Genomic DNA, 15,291 nt, shown 5'->3' with positions numbered 1-15,291 from the left:
TCAGCCGATGTTGCCAAGGTTACGAACTTCTACTTTAAGGAACTTGACACATTTAGCTCCATTTCTTTCTCCAGAAAAATATCAAAATGCGAATAGAAACACCGATAACGTAAATAATTTAGAATCAGCATCACAGGTCTTTGAAGCCATTATTCTCTTACAGGCTCTTAAGGAAAATGATCATCTGTTTACCCAAACAAAACCTTGTAGGAGACCATGTAGGAGTCACAGTAGGCATGTAGCATCTGGTCTACTGGACTGTAGTTCAGGGACTGAATGTTAGAAGACATCTTGTTAATGAAGATGCCAACGTTGAAGTTCTCCCTGCTTGTTGCAGTGTCGAAAGAATAAAAGATCTCTTCCATGTTTGTGTCGATGTAGCGTGTTGCATAGAGCACGCCGCAGGCCATGAAGGTGTTGGTCACACTCTGCTTGTAGACAGAAGTGCGCCAGGTTTGACCGAGCGCCGGCTGTTCACCCCTCTCCACCTTGGACAGAACCAGGTTGCCAAAGTCCTGGGTGGTGGTGTATATCACCCAAACGCCAGACTCATCTGTGGCCAGGTCCAGGTCTGTGTATGGGTAACATTTATCAAGTTGGCAGAAGTTACCCTTTGAGTTGTACCTGGAAGACACAGAAGACAGAGTTGTCAGTGCCCCTTTTATGCTTTCAACAAGGCAATACTGAACACTTTTTTAGTGATGTTTTAAATCAACAGCTTAAAGACGAAGCTGAGAAGCAGACCTTGTTCCTTTGGGTAATTTTACGGTGGTGACAGTTTTGGTGGTGAGGTTGAATCGACATAAATAGTCTTGGTTGTAACAGTTGTAGTACAAAGCCTCTCCATACAGGACATTATTTGGACCCTGGATGGTGTTGGTGGTTGGGTTAGAGGAGTGGATCTGGACATTACCTGGTAGAAAACAAAGAAAGAGGAAAAAGAAGAGGAAAAATATCTCTGGTTATCCTAATCCAGAGCAACATAGCAGATAATTACATGTGCACCGATAAAGGGATACTATATGAGTGAATCATTAGGTTTTAATGGGTTCACTGATACTTTTTCACAAGTTAATCCTAATGAACTGAGATTTAAACACAAGCTGCATATTTGTTCACAAGTTTATAAACAGGATAAAACTTTGTAAACCGGTTCCAAATGGGAACCTCTGCTGAAAATAGTCTCTAAATTAATTCAGTTTAATCCAGGTTGAGCAATGTTTGTTAGAAACTGTGATGACATTTAGCCAGAAGTCTTCCTCATTTATATACTAATGCTTTAAATGAGTTTCATCTAAATGAGTATCATCTAAATTAGTTTACAGTCAGGTAGACTCTTTATTTTTGTCTTGTGAGGTTTATGTTCTGTGTCAAATTAGCCATTTCTTACACATTTACCTTGCCGTAAACACATAGTAACACACATTACAGTGAACCTCCAGGCTTAATTACCTAAATAACCGTGACCCCCTTTTGACCGTAATCCCACTTTTGGACAATAACCATATCTACTTGCAATATTTGCAATTTTTGCACGTGAGATTTGAGTGATCTTTAGTTGCATATTTTATACTTTATATCTTATATTATATATTTCTTTTTGTTTGTATATTCTCTTTTAGCATAGTTCTTTTGGTTGGGAAGTCGCAAAGTAAACTTTTCATTACCGATAATAACCACTGTGTCTGTTATTGTGTATATGACAAACAAACATCTTGAATCTAAATGTTTTTCATTTGATCAGAAAGAATCAAACATCTGCTCCACAGATCACAGTAAAGCCATAAAGGCTTTGAAATAACAGACGAACACAGGAGGTTCCTACCTGGGGTGCTCACCCCGATGATGAGCGCGCTCAGGCTGGAGTACCGACGGACGTAGTGGGCGTAAATGTTGCTGGAAGTCAACATTACCAGCCAATACCAGCTCTCTTTCCCTTCCTCAGGCTTGGGATCACGACCCCAGGCTCCATAGGGATACGAGCCTGCATACTCTCCTGCGGTGTAGACCCTCGGCCCGGTGATGTTCAGAATCTTACCATGTGGACAGGTTCCTACAAAGAAAACACAGAAGAAGAAACAGATTTAAACACGGGGGGCAGAAGGAGGCTTTCAAAGCAGAGCCGAAGCACAGCAGAGAGGGAGGAGGAGCAACTCTTGAGTCTCATCAAGGTTACGAAGTTCTACTTTCAGGAACTTGACACATTTAGCTCCATTTCTTTCTCCAGAAAAATATCAAGATGCTAATAGAAACACTGATAACGTAAATAATTTAGAATCAGCTGATGTTGGTGCACAAAATAAACATTAAGTGACATTTGACTGTGAGACTTACCGTGTGGAGCCTGGGTGGGTGCGACGGTGGCGTTGAGTCCGTGTTGGCAGACTTTTAGCTCAGATTTTAGACGCTTGTTGTCTCGTCGTCCCTTCACCACCTGCATGGTGTCGAACTTTTCCAGCTCCTGCATTTCTATTTTCAGGCCCTCTAACTGTGAGACAGCACATAGAATAATGTGTCGTCAAAATATAGATAATTTGATTAATTTTCCATGCTAGAAAACCCTTGAAGACTCAATTAAATAATTGCTATATGAATGAAAACAATCTGCAAAGTTTCTCCTCACATATTAAGCTCTGGAGTTTGATATTTCCCTGACAGAGCACTTTGCTCTCAAACTGCAGGGTTTCTTGTGATTCACAGTTTCTTGGAGGCACTGGTCACGTGAGCAAACTTCTGCATTCTTATCTCTGGTCATGGTGGTGATGGAAGAGTGCTCCTTTACTCCCTTCAGAATGAGCTTTTTGGATGTTTCTGCAGAACTTTTGGATGTACATTTTGTAACAAGAGCCTGATTATGTTGTCGTACTTCTTAAAAGTTTTTATAACTCAGGGTTTAAGCAGTTTTTTTATTCACACTTTCTTATTCAACCCCTCGCTGCAGTGCCCCCTGGTGTTTGGATGATGTATTGACAGTTTTATTTATTATTTCCTGGCCACATGTAACATGATGATTATGTAAGTAATTTAGAACATTTCCTTTACCATCAAAAAATAAATAGCTTATACGTGTCAAGGGAGAGGTTGACTGTGTGCTTTTATGAGACTAATGTTCAAATAAATTCAAATAAAAATAAAATAAATTCTGCAGATAAATGTTTACTCTTTGGTACAGCGATTAGAAGAAATAGAGCTAAATGAGCTTTTTAAGCCTCTTGGATGATAACACTATTGAAGTTGTAAATTTACCTGATGAACGGTGTCATTTGTGAGGAGACTGTGTCCCAGCATGGTGTTGTTGAGCTTTTCTATGAGCTGCCTTATCTCAGTCCTTTCGTTCTCTATAATGTACAAGCTGAGAACGCCGTACAGCTCTCCATCATTCTCCGTCTCCAGGATGGAGACATCTTTGTTCAGCTGGGCAAGACGTCGCTCCAGTCCCAGCAGCAGACTCTCCAGCTCCAGGGTCTGTAGAGACAGCAGAGATAACACAGCTCCCTGCATGGATACAGATATACAGAGCAGCATAGGTGGCTGGAGTTACTGTACAAGTCTGTTTACTTTCTGTGATGTGATTTTGCTGTTGCATTCTGTAACATTGCCTTCTGCTGTTTGGAGTTTTTCATGAGGGAATGCCTTATCTGAGTGATTCAGCTCACACGTACACTTCTCACGTGCAGGCACCTGAAGCAAAAATGAGCAAAAAAACATTCACATTTGCAATAACATTTTAAAATTTAAAGTTAGTTTAAGAAAAAGGATGTATTACTTTCAGTTTTGAGTGTTTCTTACCTGCTGAGTGACGGTGAAAAGAGCACACAGTGCGATCACATACAGCGTCATGATGGATCAGTGAACAGAGCATAAAACTGTGTCTGTTTGATGATATCACTGACTGCTGCTGCAGCTTCTAACTTGTGAACACGCCCACAAACACACAAATTTTCCTACTTGTGGTCGAGATTGCATCATATGCACGCTGAGCAGAATTACATGTAAAAGGAACTTCTGTGGATTATCACATATCTTTGCAGTTTTCCATCAAGCCCAAACGGTGTGACTGTTTTAGGCTTCTTAATCTGGTTTTACAGCCTGTGAATTTACCCAATTGCAAAAATGGAACACGACATGATTTCCATGACAGAATCATGTATGTTTTTAATGCAGTGAGCCCAACGATGGGGATCCAATTCTGACTTTCAGCCTTGTGCGCTGCACCCAGAGACATCTCCAGATTTCTTTTGATGAAATGATGTGCTGTAGATGACAGAATAATCACTCTTCACATTGAGGAACATTATTCTGAAACTGCTCCACAATTTGTAAACGCAGTATTTCTGAACCTCTTCCCATCTTTACTGCTCATAGACTCTGCCTCTCTAAGGTGCTCTCTTTGTATTGACTCATGTTACCCACCTATTGCGAATTAACATAATTAGTTGCAACATGTTTCTTTTTAGTACCATTTACTTTTCCAGCCTTTTGTTGCCCCCATTCCAACTTTTTTGAGACGTGCTGCTGCCATCAAATTCAAAATTAGCTGATATTTTTCATTAAAAAGTACAATATAAAAACATCTTATATGTTTCTTATGTTATATATATTAAATACTGATTTATTAGCTTATTAGCTTAAACCAGCTTAATGCAGTTCCTTTAATCCAAATAAAATACTGATTTATTATCTTATTAGCTTTGAAAATCATTGCATTCTGTGTTTGTTTACATGTTACACAGGGTTAGCTAAGCTAACAGCTACTCTGATTGGCTATGCTTGAAGAGTGAATTTTGTTCCCCGTCTGAAACAATTTATCCCTGAAAGAATTTTAATAGTGTTTCTAGTGAATTCTTTGTGACTTTTTACATTGCTCCAGTTTTCCATCAGACAGTTATTTACTTTGGAATTACATGTTCTTAGCCACAGAATCTCCACATTGCAGCATGAACCATCTGATGCAAAAGTGACCCCGATTGTGCTCGAACTACTATGAAATATTTTCGGTATAAGTTGTTTTCGATAGGAAAAATTCCCTCTTTTTGTAGCTCTCCTTTGAAAAGCTGTTAGCTTTGCTCAGAATTTTCCAAACTGAGTACCTTCGGGCTGTCTCTGGTAAGATACTTCATGCATTAGCATGAATGCAAAGATTTCTGTTATTTGACTATTTCAGATTTTATCAACAGGCTGTTAGTATTGTAGACCTGTTGTCTTCTACTAATCTGCAGCCAAAAAGCCCCAAAAACTCAAAAGTGAGCACGAAAAAGCATGAAAAGAAACCATTTCTGTCTGTAGTTTCTCAGTTAATGTTGTAAGAACTTTTCAATTCAACCTCTTCAACACCGGGGCCCCCGGTACCAGGAACAGGAGGGGGAACATCCGGTTTGAACTGGCTCTGATGAAGTCTCACTAGTGTTAGCTTTATTTTAATACCAAGATGGTTTACACAGCGTTTGTAATTGTAAAGAAATACTTGCATGCAATTTTTGAGCAGGAATAATGTATAGATTTCCATTTATTTAATTTATATCAGTTATAAGTCAATGTAGTTTTTAAATTAGCTGTTTGTTCGTTGTAATTTGAGTTCTGATCTTCTGGTATTTACGTGCCAAACTGAGCCTGTAGTTATCAGTCTGTTTATGGTCCTGCGGCTGGATGTCGCATAAGGAATCCACATGAAGACGGGAACAGTGACTAATGTCTGTATTATGTACTGGTAAGAACTTTTTTATATCAGGATTCAGGAACCGAAAGTGTCTGCACTGATGGGACAAAAACCACAGAGGAAATTCACATAGGTTCAGAATAAAACATGTAAATGTAAAGTTTTTGTGTGCTCAGCTTTTTTAATATCTTACTTTCTGTGGACGTGATAAAATGATGCAGACTTTATACACAGACCTCAAACAGTATCAGAGTGGGATCAGCAAATCAATTTTACCAAAAAACAACCATACTAATAACATTAGAATTACAGTCACTGACATTATTTTTGAAATAATGAAATCCGACAGATTCAGCTGTTTTATTTTTAATCAAGAACAAAGAAAAGTATATCAGGCGTGGGCGCAGCTGGCACTGGGGACAAGGGGGACATGACCCCCCCCAGATTCATAGTGACCCCATTCCGTCCGTACTTAAGGTAGCAAACATTGCAGATAAAACTGATGATTATTGTCATGTTACTATGACTAATTTACATTGCAGAGTGCACTGAGAGCCCAGCCCGGAAAGTCTGATTAATCTTACCAGCCCTACGTAGAATTCATGATATCTGCTACTCACGCAAACAGTAGTTATGTGCTTTTTTGTATGTTTTTAAGTCTTTGGGGTCACATTGTTACAGGTTTCATTGTAAATGAACGCACTAAAGGGACGTCCTAAAGAGGAATGTGTTCTGAGTTCAGAAACAAATGTTTAAATAAAGCGTATTTTGCATAAAGCATGAGGTTTTGGTGGGTGATTGGTATTCCAGACAGTTTCATAATGTATGAATGGTGTTAATTGAGTAGGCCTTTGTTTTACAATCCATGATTAAAAAAATTCTACAATGGCTTTTTAGTGCAAACTATTGGCCCATAGGGTATTACAAAAGCAACTACTTTAGCACCAGTTAATGCCCAAATTACTCAAAACTAACTTACTGAGTTGAAATCATATGTTGACAGCTTGGTCCCCCCAGTCCAAAAATCCCATCTGCGCCCCTGGAAAGAATGGTTCTCTTTTCTTATTGACAACAAAAAACATCACAGCTGAACTCTATGAAATTATGAAACCTCTGCAGATGGTCCAGAACGCTACGGCGCGTCTGGTCTTCGATCAGTCTAAAAGAGCACACGTCACCCCTCTGTTCATTGAACTCCACTGGCTACCCTTAGCCACCCGCATCAAATTCAAGTCACTGATGTTAGCCTACAAAGTCCTTAATGGAACGGCTCCCATCTACTTGAATGCTCTTGCAAAGGCTTATGTCACAACTCGGTCTCTCCGTTCGTCCCAGGATTGTCGTCTAGCAGCTCCTACACCACGCCTAAGACAATCCAAACTCTTTTCATGTGTTGTACCACGATGGTGGAATGACCTACCGAGCGCTACCAGAACAGGGGCATCCTGTCTATCTTCAAGAAACTCTTGAAAACCCAGCTCTTCAGAGAGCATCTCCTATCCTAGCACTTACCTTGTACTTACCTACCCCCTCTATCTTTGCACTTTATCTTTCTGCACTTCTTTCTATGCCTGCACCCTATCTCTACTCTGTCACCTCTGACATAGTCAGACTAGTGGGTTCCTTCTATGTAGTTTATTGTTAGCTTTTTATATAGCTTGTTATATCTTCATTTTTAAGTCGCTTTGGATAAAAGCGTCTGCTAAATACATAAACATAAACTCAAACTCAGTCTGAGTCTTTATCAATGATAAATTATCATACAACGTGCGCAGCCATGTGCACATTGTTGCTGCATAACAGCTTACAGCTCGAGACAAACATACCTTGAGAGTAGAAAAAAGACGGTTCAGACTTAGCTTGTGATGAATATCTTTTACAGATAATCGAGGCACAACGACTGAACTGTGAAGCAAACTACAGTCTTAACTCGCAGCCATTCAGTGTCACTGTCCCAATACAAATACTTAAGAATCCTACTTAATGATTTTCTCACTCTCAAATTCAACATCCAGTAAAAAAGTAGAACTATTGAAGGTAAAACTGGGTTAAATCCCTTCCCTCGCTCATCGTGCGAAATGTGAGCTCACTGGGAGATACAATGGACAAGCTTCGACCTCTGATGAGGACACAGCAGGAATATCAGGAAGGCGATATTATTTGTCTCAACGAGACCAACTCTAACAGCTCTCTGCTCAGCTTTAAGATTATACGGGCAGACAGAGACTGCAGACAGAGCGGTAACAGTGACAGAGGAGGATTGCAGAGCTTGTTAACAACAGATGGTTTAATCCTGGATGTGTCACTGAAACAGAGCATCTCTGCACCCCAGATGTTGAACTGTTGGTTGTCAGTTGTCACAAAAACAACACCCCAACCAACTGAAGGTGACCGCTGAAGATTTCTATCACACCTTCCTCTCTGCTACACTTCTGCTTTCCACGTTTGTCAGCTGATCTATATTTTATGTTGTTACCAGCTACAACAACAGCTGATCTTTAATAATACTGATTACTGCAGCAATATAATTTCCCTTTGGGGATTAATAGAATATCAATGAACTTAAAGTGAACTTCTTTAGCCTCGGTACTTGTTTTTGCACATTGTCTGTTTGCAGGTTGATTTTTTTCTTGTATATTGTGTAGGTTATATTTTTATATATGTTATATATAATTCTGTAGTGTATACTACACTTTCTTTTATTCTGCTGTAACAAGTAAATTTCCCCTTGTGGGATGAATAAAGTATATATCTAATCTAATCAAAACTTTGAATATAAACCAGCTCTGAAGCCTGCAAAAATTCTGGTCACCTCAAATGGTTCTGATAGGTACAGTTGCAGCTAAGGGTGTCACTTCTCATATCTTCAGATGAATCTACAAACCAAAATCCTGGCCACCACTATTGGACCAGTTGACACTGACTTGCCACACAATCAGCCACAATGGGCCTGATTCTCTTGAGTCTCTTTTACTACAGTTTGGGTCGATGGTCTTTCAGCCTTCGGGTGGAAGCTCTGTTACTTGATAGTGCAGAAAGAATCCATATAAGGAGAAAAATATGCGGATTTACATTTGAGGATTTACAGAAATCTTTAGGCAGGTTTCAAGAACAGAAACTAGCCACTCTGCACTGCATTGCGCAAAAATATTACTTAATTACTTGAACCAAACCACATAAGATGAAACTGCAGCACCTAAATCAATGCTTTGGGTTATCCATGCAATTTTGCTGTGTGTGCTGTGCTTGCAAAGCTCTTTTAGAGACATGCTAAAATGTTACAGGATTAGTGCCTTTTACATTTTATTATCTAATATGTGCCCGTTTTTTGTCTGGCAGGTGCCTTTGATTAAGATTTAAGATTAAGAGCAGATTTATTGTAATGTACAGGGAAATACACAAAATTTCTCCACCGCATTTAACCCATCCAGGTTGACACCTGTTGAACACACATGCACATGCACAGGGTCACAGGGAGCATGGAGGTATGGTGCCTTGCTAAAGGGTTGAGACACCCCTCCAGCCGTCAGTTTCACCAATCTTCATTCAAAGACGCAGGGTTTAGACAGAGACAAACAGCCCCTCACGCTTACACTCACTCCTGGGATGATTTAGAGACATCAGTGCACCTAACATGAATGTTTTTAGACCATGGGAGGAAGCTGGGATGACCAGAGAGAACCCACACATGCACGAGGAGAACGTGCAAACTCCACACAGAAAGGGCCCTAGCTGGGATTCAAACCAGGTACTTGCTTGCTGTGAAGAGACAGCTAAACACAACACCACCGATTCATTATACAAATAAATTCATATTATTCAATATGGATATTTTTTAAACTTTGTACGAACTGTGGAAAGTAAAATGGTGTTCGAGGCACCTCTCACATACACTCACGTTCTTCTTCTACAGAAAACACGTTGTTGCATTACGTGTTTTATGCAAAAATCTTTTAAAGGGGAAATGAGAAGCAGAAATATCAATATTTATTAAAGAAAGGAGGAAACGGGAAACTTCTGGCTTGACCACAAGTGTTCAGAAACATGCTGTATGGTATTTTTCATTTATAGAATTCATGCAAGTGGTTTTAATGGTCAGTTATGATTCATCAGAGACAGGAAGCAAGTCAGATCAAAGTGTGTTTTTTGTGACTGGGTGTATTAGAGAAATCAGAAGTGGAGCTTTGTGTCTTTGTGAGTCCTCACTTCTTCTCCAGCTCCAAACATGCTGCTGCTTCTCGTGTTGCTGCTGTCATCTACAGTGAGTAACACTTCAGTCAATTTACCTGCAGAAAACAGTTTTGCTTGTGTGTCGTCTTTGCAATGGATGTAACCTGATTTGAGAGAATTCATTGTTTCTGTGTGTGTGACTGCAGGATGACGGCCAGGCTCAGCGGGTGCCGGGTCTGAAGAAGTCCGGTGTGTGCGTGTGTGAATTAAACTCCACAATGTGGTCGTTCCCAGATGCAAAGTTTGAGGCTGTGCTGCAGCAGGTTGAGACCTGTGAAGGATCCTTAAACAAACTGCGGGAACAGGTAGGAACACATGCAGATTAGAAGTTTTTACAGGTGGAGAGGTAATATTCAGCCTAATCAGATCTGTTACTTAAGTAAAACCACACTATAAATGTCACTTAAAATCACGTAAGCATGAATAATGGTGGCAGTTGAGACTCCGGGGAGAAATAAGTTGAAACTGTCGTCTTTTTTTCACATATTTGGACAACAAAACAGTGCACTTTAGTACTATTTGTCAGTGCTTATTAATAAGTAACATATGACCAATACCACAAAGAAATTAGGTATATAGATAATGTATCCCACAAAGATAAATGTTATAAATAATATGGATAGTCTCAACCTCATAAGCTAATCATTGTCCCTAACTGTCCACCAGTGTCTATCATCGGCAAAGTGAACATTTTTCTCCAAATCAAGCGACATTTCTATCTGGGCTTTGACTTGGTTACTTAATAACTCACAATATATCTTTCTCACAGCAGACATTTCAACTTGAGAATTGTTGGATTCCACTTCTGCACCTGTACATGCTGGTTAGTCGTAGAACATGTTCAAAAGCCAAACTTCATCCACTATTTTAAGTCAAAATGTCTTCTTTCAGAGACATTTTTTTAGTGGATGCTCACAGCACGACTTCCAACTTTAAGTTAAATAGAATTACATTGTTTTTAATCATTCTTTCATATGATACAGATTTCCTGGTTGAATCAGTGACTCATGCGGCACCGAAACAGCCTAAAAACATGACTTTCCTGCACTAACGTCTCCTGAAAAGATGTCTTTGCACCAAACATGACCACTTTTACAGGCAGTGACAGCTCTTTACGTGAGGTGTCAGTCCAGATTATTCAAAAAAGATCAATCTCTGTCTTTAAAGTCTCTGGCAAATTGAGGTTCTGTTTTATTTTTCCTCTTTTTTTATCACAGCAGGTTACATTTAGTCACTTCTTTGATTGTAAATAACTGCATATCCTTTTAACTTTTGTGGTTATTGAGAAATAGTTTAATTTTATAATAATGATGGTGACCTTAAAATGTAAATTTTCGCTTTTTTTAAAAAAAATTGGCACTTTATCATCTGTCAGAAACACTTTCCATGTGGGGATACTGTTTTGTTCATGACTCGGCTAACTATTGCTTGGATTTTTAAATAATCTCTGACTTTTTTTGGTTTATAACGTTCATATTAGGATGAATAAGTTCCATGAAAGTTCATTTCAAAGCTTGTTTTATCCAGCCAACATTCTTAAATGAAAAAATGCAGCATATTGTCACATTTGAAAAACTTAAACCATGAATATTTGGCATCTTTGCCAGTTTAGTCCAGTCATGTTCAGTGTATCCCTCTGAGAGATTGATTAATATTTGGACACAATCATCCTCACTTATATTGATACTAATACTGTTACTGTCCGAATAGCTTTGTTCTTTCTTAAGTGACATTTTTACGGAGCTATTGTAGGGTCACAATATTTGTATTTTCATATATATATTTATAATATGAATAAAGGTGGAAAAATAATCAGAAACTGAACTGAAAATAAAGTATCTAAATCTGAAAACAAAAATCTTAAAATTGAAAAAATGTATGAAAGTGATAATTAATGTTCATTTAATGAAAAATTTAATGAAACTGAAATTCAAACTGAGATAACTTTTGTTGCACTTATTTTTATTTTGAATACAATGTGGGTTTTTTTAGATTTCAAGCTCCAAACCGGTCTTTTAGTTTTAAAACATTTTTTATTCAACTTCAAACTTTTGTTTCAAATTAACAAACATTATGGCCCTGAAATGGCTCCATACATTTTAAGGGCAGTTTGTCATGGTTGGAAGCTCCTAAAGCAAGTGAAAAAGAGTGGAAGGACTAATATTTTTGAATATCCATCCATCCATTTTCAATACCAGCTTACGTCAGTCCGTCACAGTTCTTTTTATTTGAATTTATAATCTTATGGAGACAGAAGTTTGGGATCTTTTGCGTTTGTTTTCCTGCAGGTGATGATCTCCAGCCAGCGACTCCCTCAAATCCAGGTTGAATTTACAAATTTGGAGACCCGAGTGGATCAATACCAGTACCTGCACAACCGGGGCCTGTACACGGCGCTGTCCCTGCGTTCGCTGAGTCTAGAGCTCGGCGAGCTGGAAGCAGACATCGGGGTCGTCCACACACAGCTAAACAATGCCCACACACAGAAACTCTCCAAAGAGGTTCAGCTCAAATCAGCACATTTCAGCATAATAAACAGCTATAATCAACTTCTATAATATAAGAACGACTGCCATGTTACGCCAGGTCATGAGCTTAAAACTGGAATATAAAATAAAGTAAAAAGTCTGGCTTAAGCATGATGATGTGACAAACCTAAACTGGGATAATTTCATATGATTTGTGTGTGTGTTAGGTGGATAAACTATATAAAGATGTGAAAAAGATGCAAACATCTGACATAGTCAACATGAAGACGGTCAAAGAGAAACTGCGTTACCTGAAGAACAATGTTGAGTCCTGCAAGTCAATCCCCAAAGACTTCAGAGGTAAATATGTGGGACAAACTGTTTGCATTGACACTGAAAAACAAAGACACGCACCCAAATAATTCAAGGTTGTTGCCTCTTAAAATGGCATATCACAATACCTCAAGACAGCTGTCAAGACAGTTATTTTGCAAATCTTTTCCATTCAGAAGTTAAACTAAACAGAAATGTCATCTTTCCACAATGTTTTCCACTGTTTCTAATTTTGATGTGATTTAAAGTTGTTTAATGACACCTCAGTCGAGACTTTGCAAGATGCTCTTTAAAGGGAAAGTTCAGTTTTTTTAAACCTGAACCTTATTTCTGGCATGAAATACAATCATCTACTCACCGATAACAGTTTGGTGAAAGTCGGTGCCCTTCGGACCATATTTAGATCACTGGAGATCTGCATATATAATAATAACAACAACACGGTCAGCTCTGAACTAACAGTGCAATAGTACCCATTCATTCATTCATTCATTCAGCTTAAAGTATTGGTGAAATAAAGGCAGATAAAGCCTTATTTAGAGTCTGTATTGTCAATGCCCTGTTCACTCCCGTAATATGGATACAATGCTAAGTTATTTCAACAGGAAATACTGTATTAATCAATAACAAATATAACAAATTACAATAACAAATAAGCTGCTGCACAGTGAGTCCGGAGACACGTACAGATTTGACGACAGTGAAGGTAATCTAGTTGTAAGCAAAATTAGCTTAAACATGCTAATGCTAGCCTTTTACCCTTAAGAGTCTGTGAGAGCGTCGCACATTTTATTGATTTTTCAGCAATTGAATCATGCACAGAAATAACTTTTAAATCAATTAAAATTTTGATACGCAACAGCGCCTTAAAAGGTTATTATAAGCAGATGAGGGACATTTATATTACAGACTCCTAAGGGTTAATGTTTAAGGTCATGAACAATGTGACAACATAATGTTGAATTCTGTGGAAAGATTTGGATGTTTGTCTTTGACCTCCTCAGATAGGTTCTCTCATGAAACCTATACGCCAAAACAAACAAAGACTCATCCACAATCAGTTGAATTTTTGTGTGTAATTTCATCTCTGTTTAAAGGTCGGACCAGGTACTGCCACAAGGGCCTGATGACCAACATCAGTGACCCTGTAACGACTAAAGTCAGTCCCCACGGTAAGAGCTACCCCTTTGGTTCGTGGGGCAAACAGTCACAGATGGACAGCGAGGAGCAGAAGAACAGCTACTGGGTTCAGCCTCTGCTCAGCGGCAACATCCACGGAAACACTCTGCGTGTTTATCAAACCTACGAAGACTTCATGGCCTCTACCAACCACAAAGAATATACTTTTGCGTCATCCTACAGTGAGTCTAAAACCCTCGAGGGTCCCAGTGCTGTCCTGTACGGTGAAGCTCTGTACTACCACTGCTACCGCTCTGCAGACGTCTGTCGCTACGACCTGAAGACCAACGCCGTCAAACGGGTGATGCTTCCAGGCACCGGTGTGGGTTTCAACAACAAATTCCCATACTGTTACTATGACTGCACCTCTAACAGTGATGTGGACTTGGAGGCAGACGAGACAGGGCTGTGGGCCATCTATGCTACCGTCGGTAACCACGGTAATCTTGTGGTGAGCAGGCTCATTTGGGACGATGAGGCTCAGACTCTGAATGTGACACAGACGTGGAAAACGAGGCTGTTCAAGAAGGCGGTGAGCAATGCTTTCATGGTGTGTGGTGTGATGTACGCCACTCGTTACGTGGACGAATACCGCGAGGAAGTGTACTACGCCTTCGACACAGCGACGGGGAAAGAGGACAACTCACTCGCTCTTCCGCTGCAGAAGGTCTCTAAAAGAGTGGCCAGTCTGACCTACAACCCCACCGACAGGCAGATCTACATGTACAACGATGCATATCTTCTGGTCTATCAGGCATTCTTCTGATTTTATGGTTTCATGAATTTATTTTTATTGCCAGCTTTGTTCACTTAACATAAGAAAAATAATGCAAATTGTTTATTTCAGCAGTTGGCTAATGCAAATGTTCGAAGTCTATCATAAATGTATAAAAATGTTTTACTAAGCCTGAATACAATAAAGATTCAAACTTACAACTGTAATAAGGACTACAAAGACAAAAACAAAACTGGAGTTTTTTTTCTTATTAAAGAATATAATTATTGCTATTGCTGGCTGCTAACTACAGACATATGTTTACCTGGAAAAAAAAACAAAGAACGTATGGAAAATTAAACACAATTTGCAGATGTATAAAGATGAGTATTTATGTGGTTTTGTCCTGATCTGGATTCTCTACAATTCTGATTTGAGTCATTTGATATTGAGTATTTGCTGATAAAGTGTTTCAGTCCAGTACTATGCACTAAATGCAACACGTTTTTCATTTATTTCAACAAAAATAAAGATATAGAAATTCTATGTTAGAAAACATGTTAGAGTAAACAGAAAAAAAATTGTTTTTGTTCAAGTTAATCTTCATAACTCTTAGTTAGTTTTTAGTTAGAAGTAAAATTGGGACATCTGAAACAGTTAAAGATCTCGAATAAAGTACAACACAAATAATTGTTCTGTTATGACACTAA

The 15,291-nt window shown here is 38.9% G+C and overlaps 2 protein-coding genes across 2 annotated transcripts; one reads left to right on the top strand and one right to left on the bottom strand.

Annotated features, from left to right (window-relative positions):
- Positions 1 to 127: 127 nt before the first annotated feature.
- Positions 128 to 3,869, bottom strand: LOC140306687 (olfactomedin-4-like). Its single transcript, XM_072385287.1, has 7 exons — positions 3,790 to 3,869; positions 3,559 to 3,681; positions 3,247 to 3,465; positions 2,335 to 2,488; positions 1,826 to 2,053; positions 745 to 913; positions 128 to 624 (listed from the first exon to the last, which is right to left on the bottom strand). Exons 1-7 carry the CDS (start codon positions 3,838 to 3,840, stop codon positions 189 to 191), a joined length of 1,380 nt encoding a protein of 459 aa, XP_072241388.1. The 5' UTR covers positions 3,841 to 3,869; the 3' UTR covers positions 128 to 188.
- A 5,973-nt stretch (positions 3,870 to 9,842) lies between these two features.
- Positions 9,843 to 14,668, top strand: LOC140306686 (olfactomedin-like). The gene is made up of 5 exons (XM_072385286.1): positions 9,843 to 9,917; positions 10,033 to 10,191; positions 12,175 to 12,387; positions 12,582 to 12,714; positions 13,785 to 14,668. Exons 1-5 carry the CDS (start codon positions 9,882 to 9,884, stop codon positions 14,630 to 14,632), a joined length of 1,389 nt encoding a protein of 462 aa, XP_072241387.1. The 5' UTR covers positions 9,843 to 9,881; the 3' UTR covers positions 14,633 to 14,668.
- Positions 14,669 to 15,291: the final 623 nt, after the last annotated feature.

This window comes from Leuresthes tenuis, unplaced genomic scaffold (assembly GCF_036924035.1).
Source record: "Leuresthes tenuis unplaced genomic scaffold, fLeuTen1.0.hap1 SCAF_5, whole genome shotgun sequence".
Taxonomy (NCBI): domain Eukaryota; kingdom Metazoa; phylum Chordata; class Actinopteri; order Atheriniformes; family Atherinopsidae; genus Leuresthes; species Leuresthes tenuis.
This window is presented reverse-complemented; position numbering and strand designations above follow the sequence as displayed.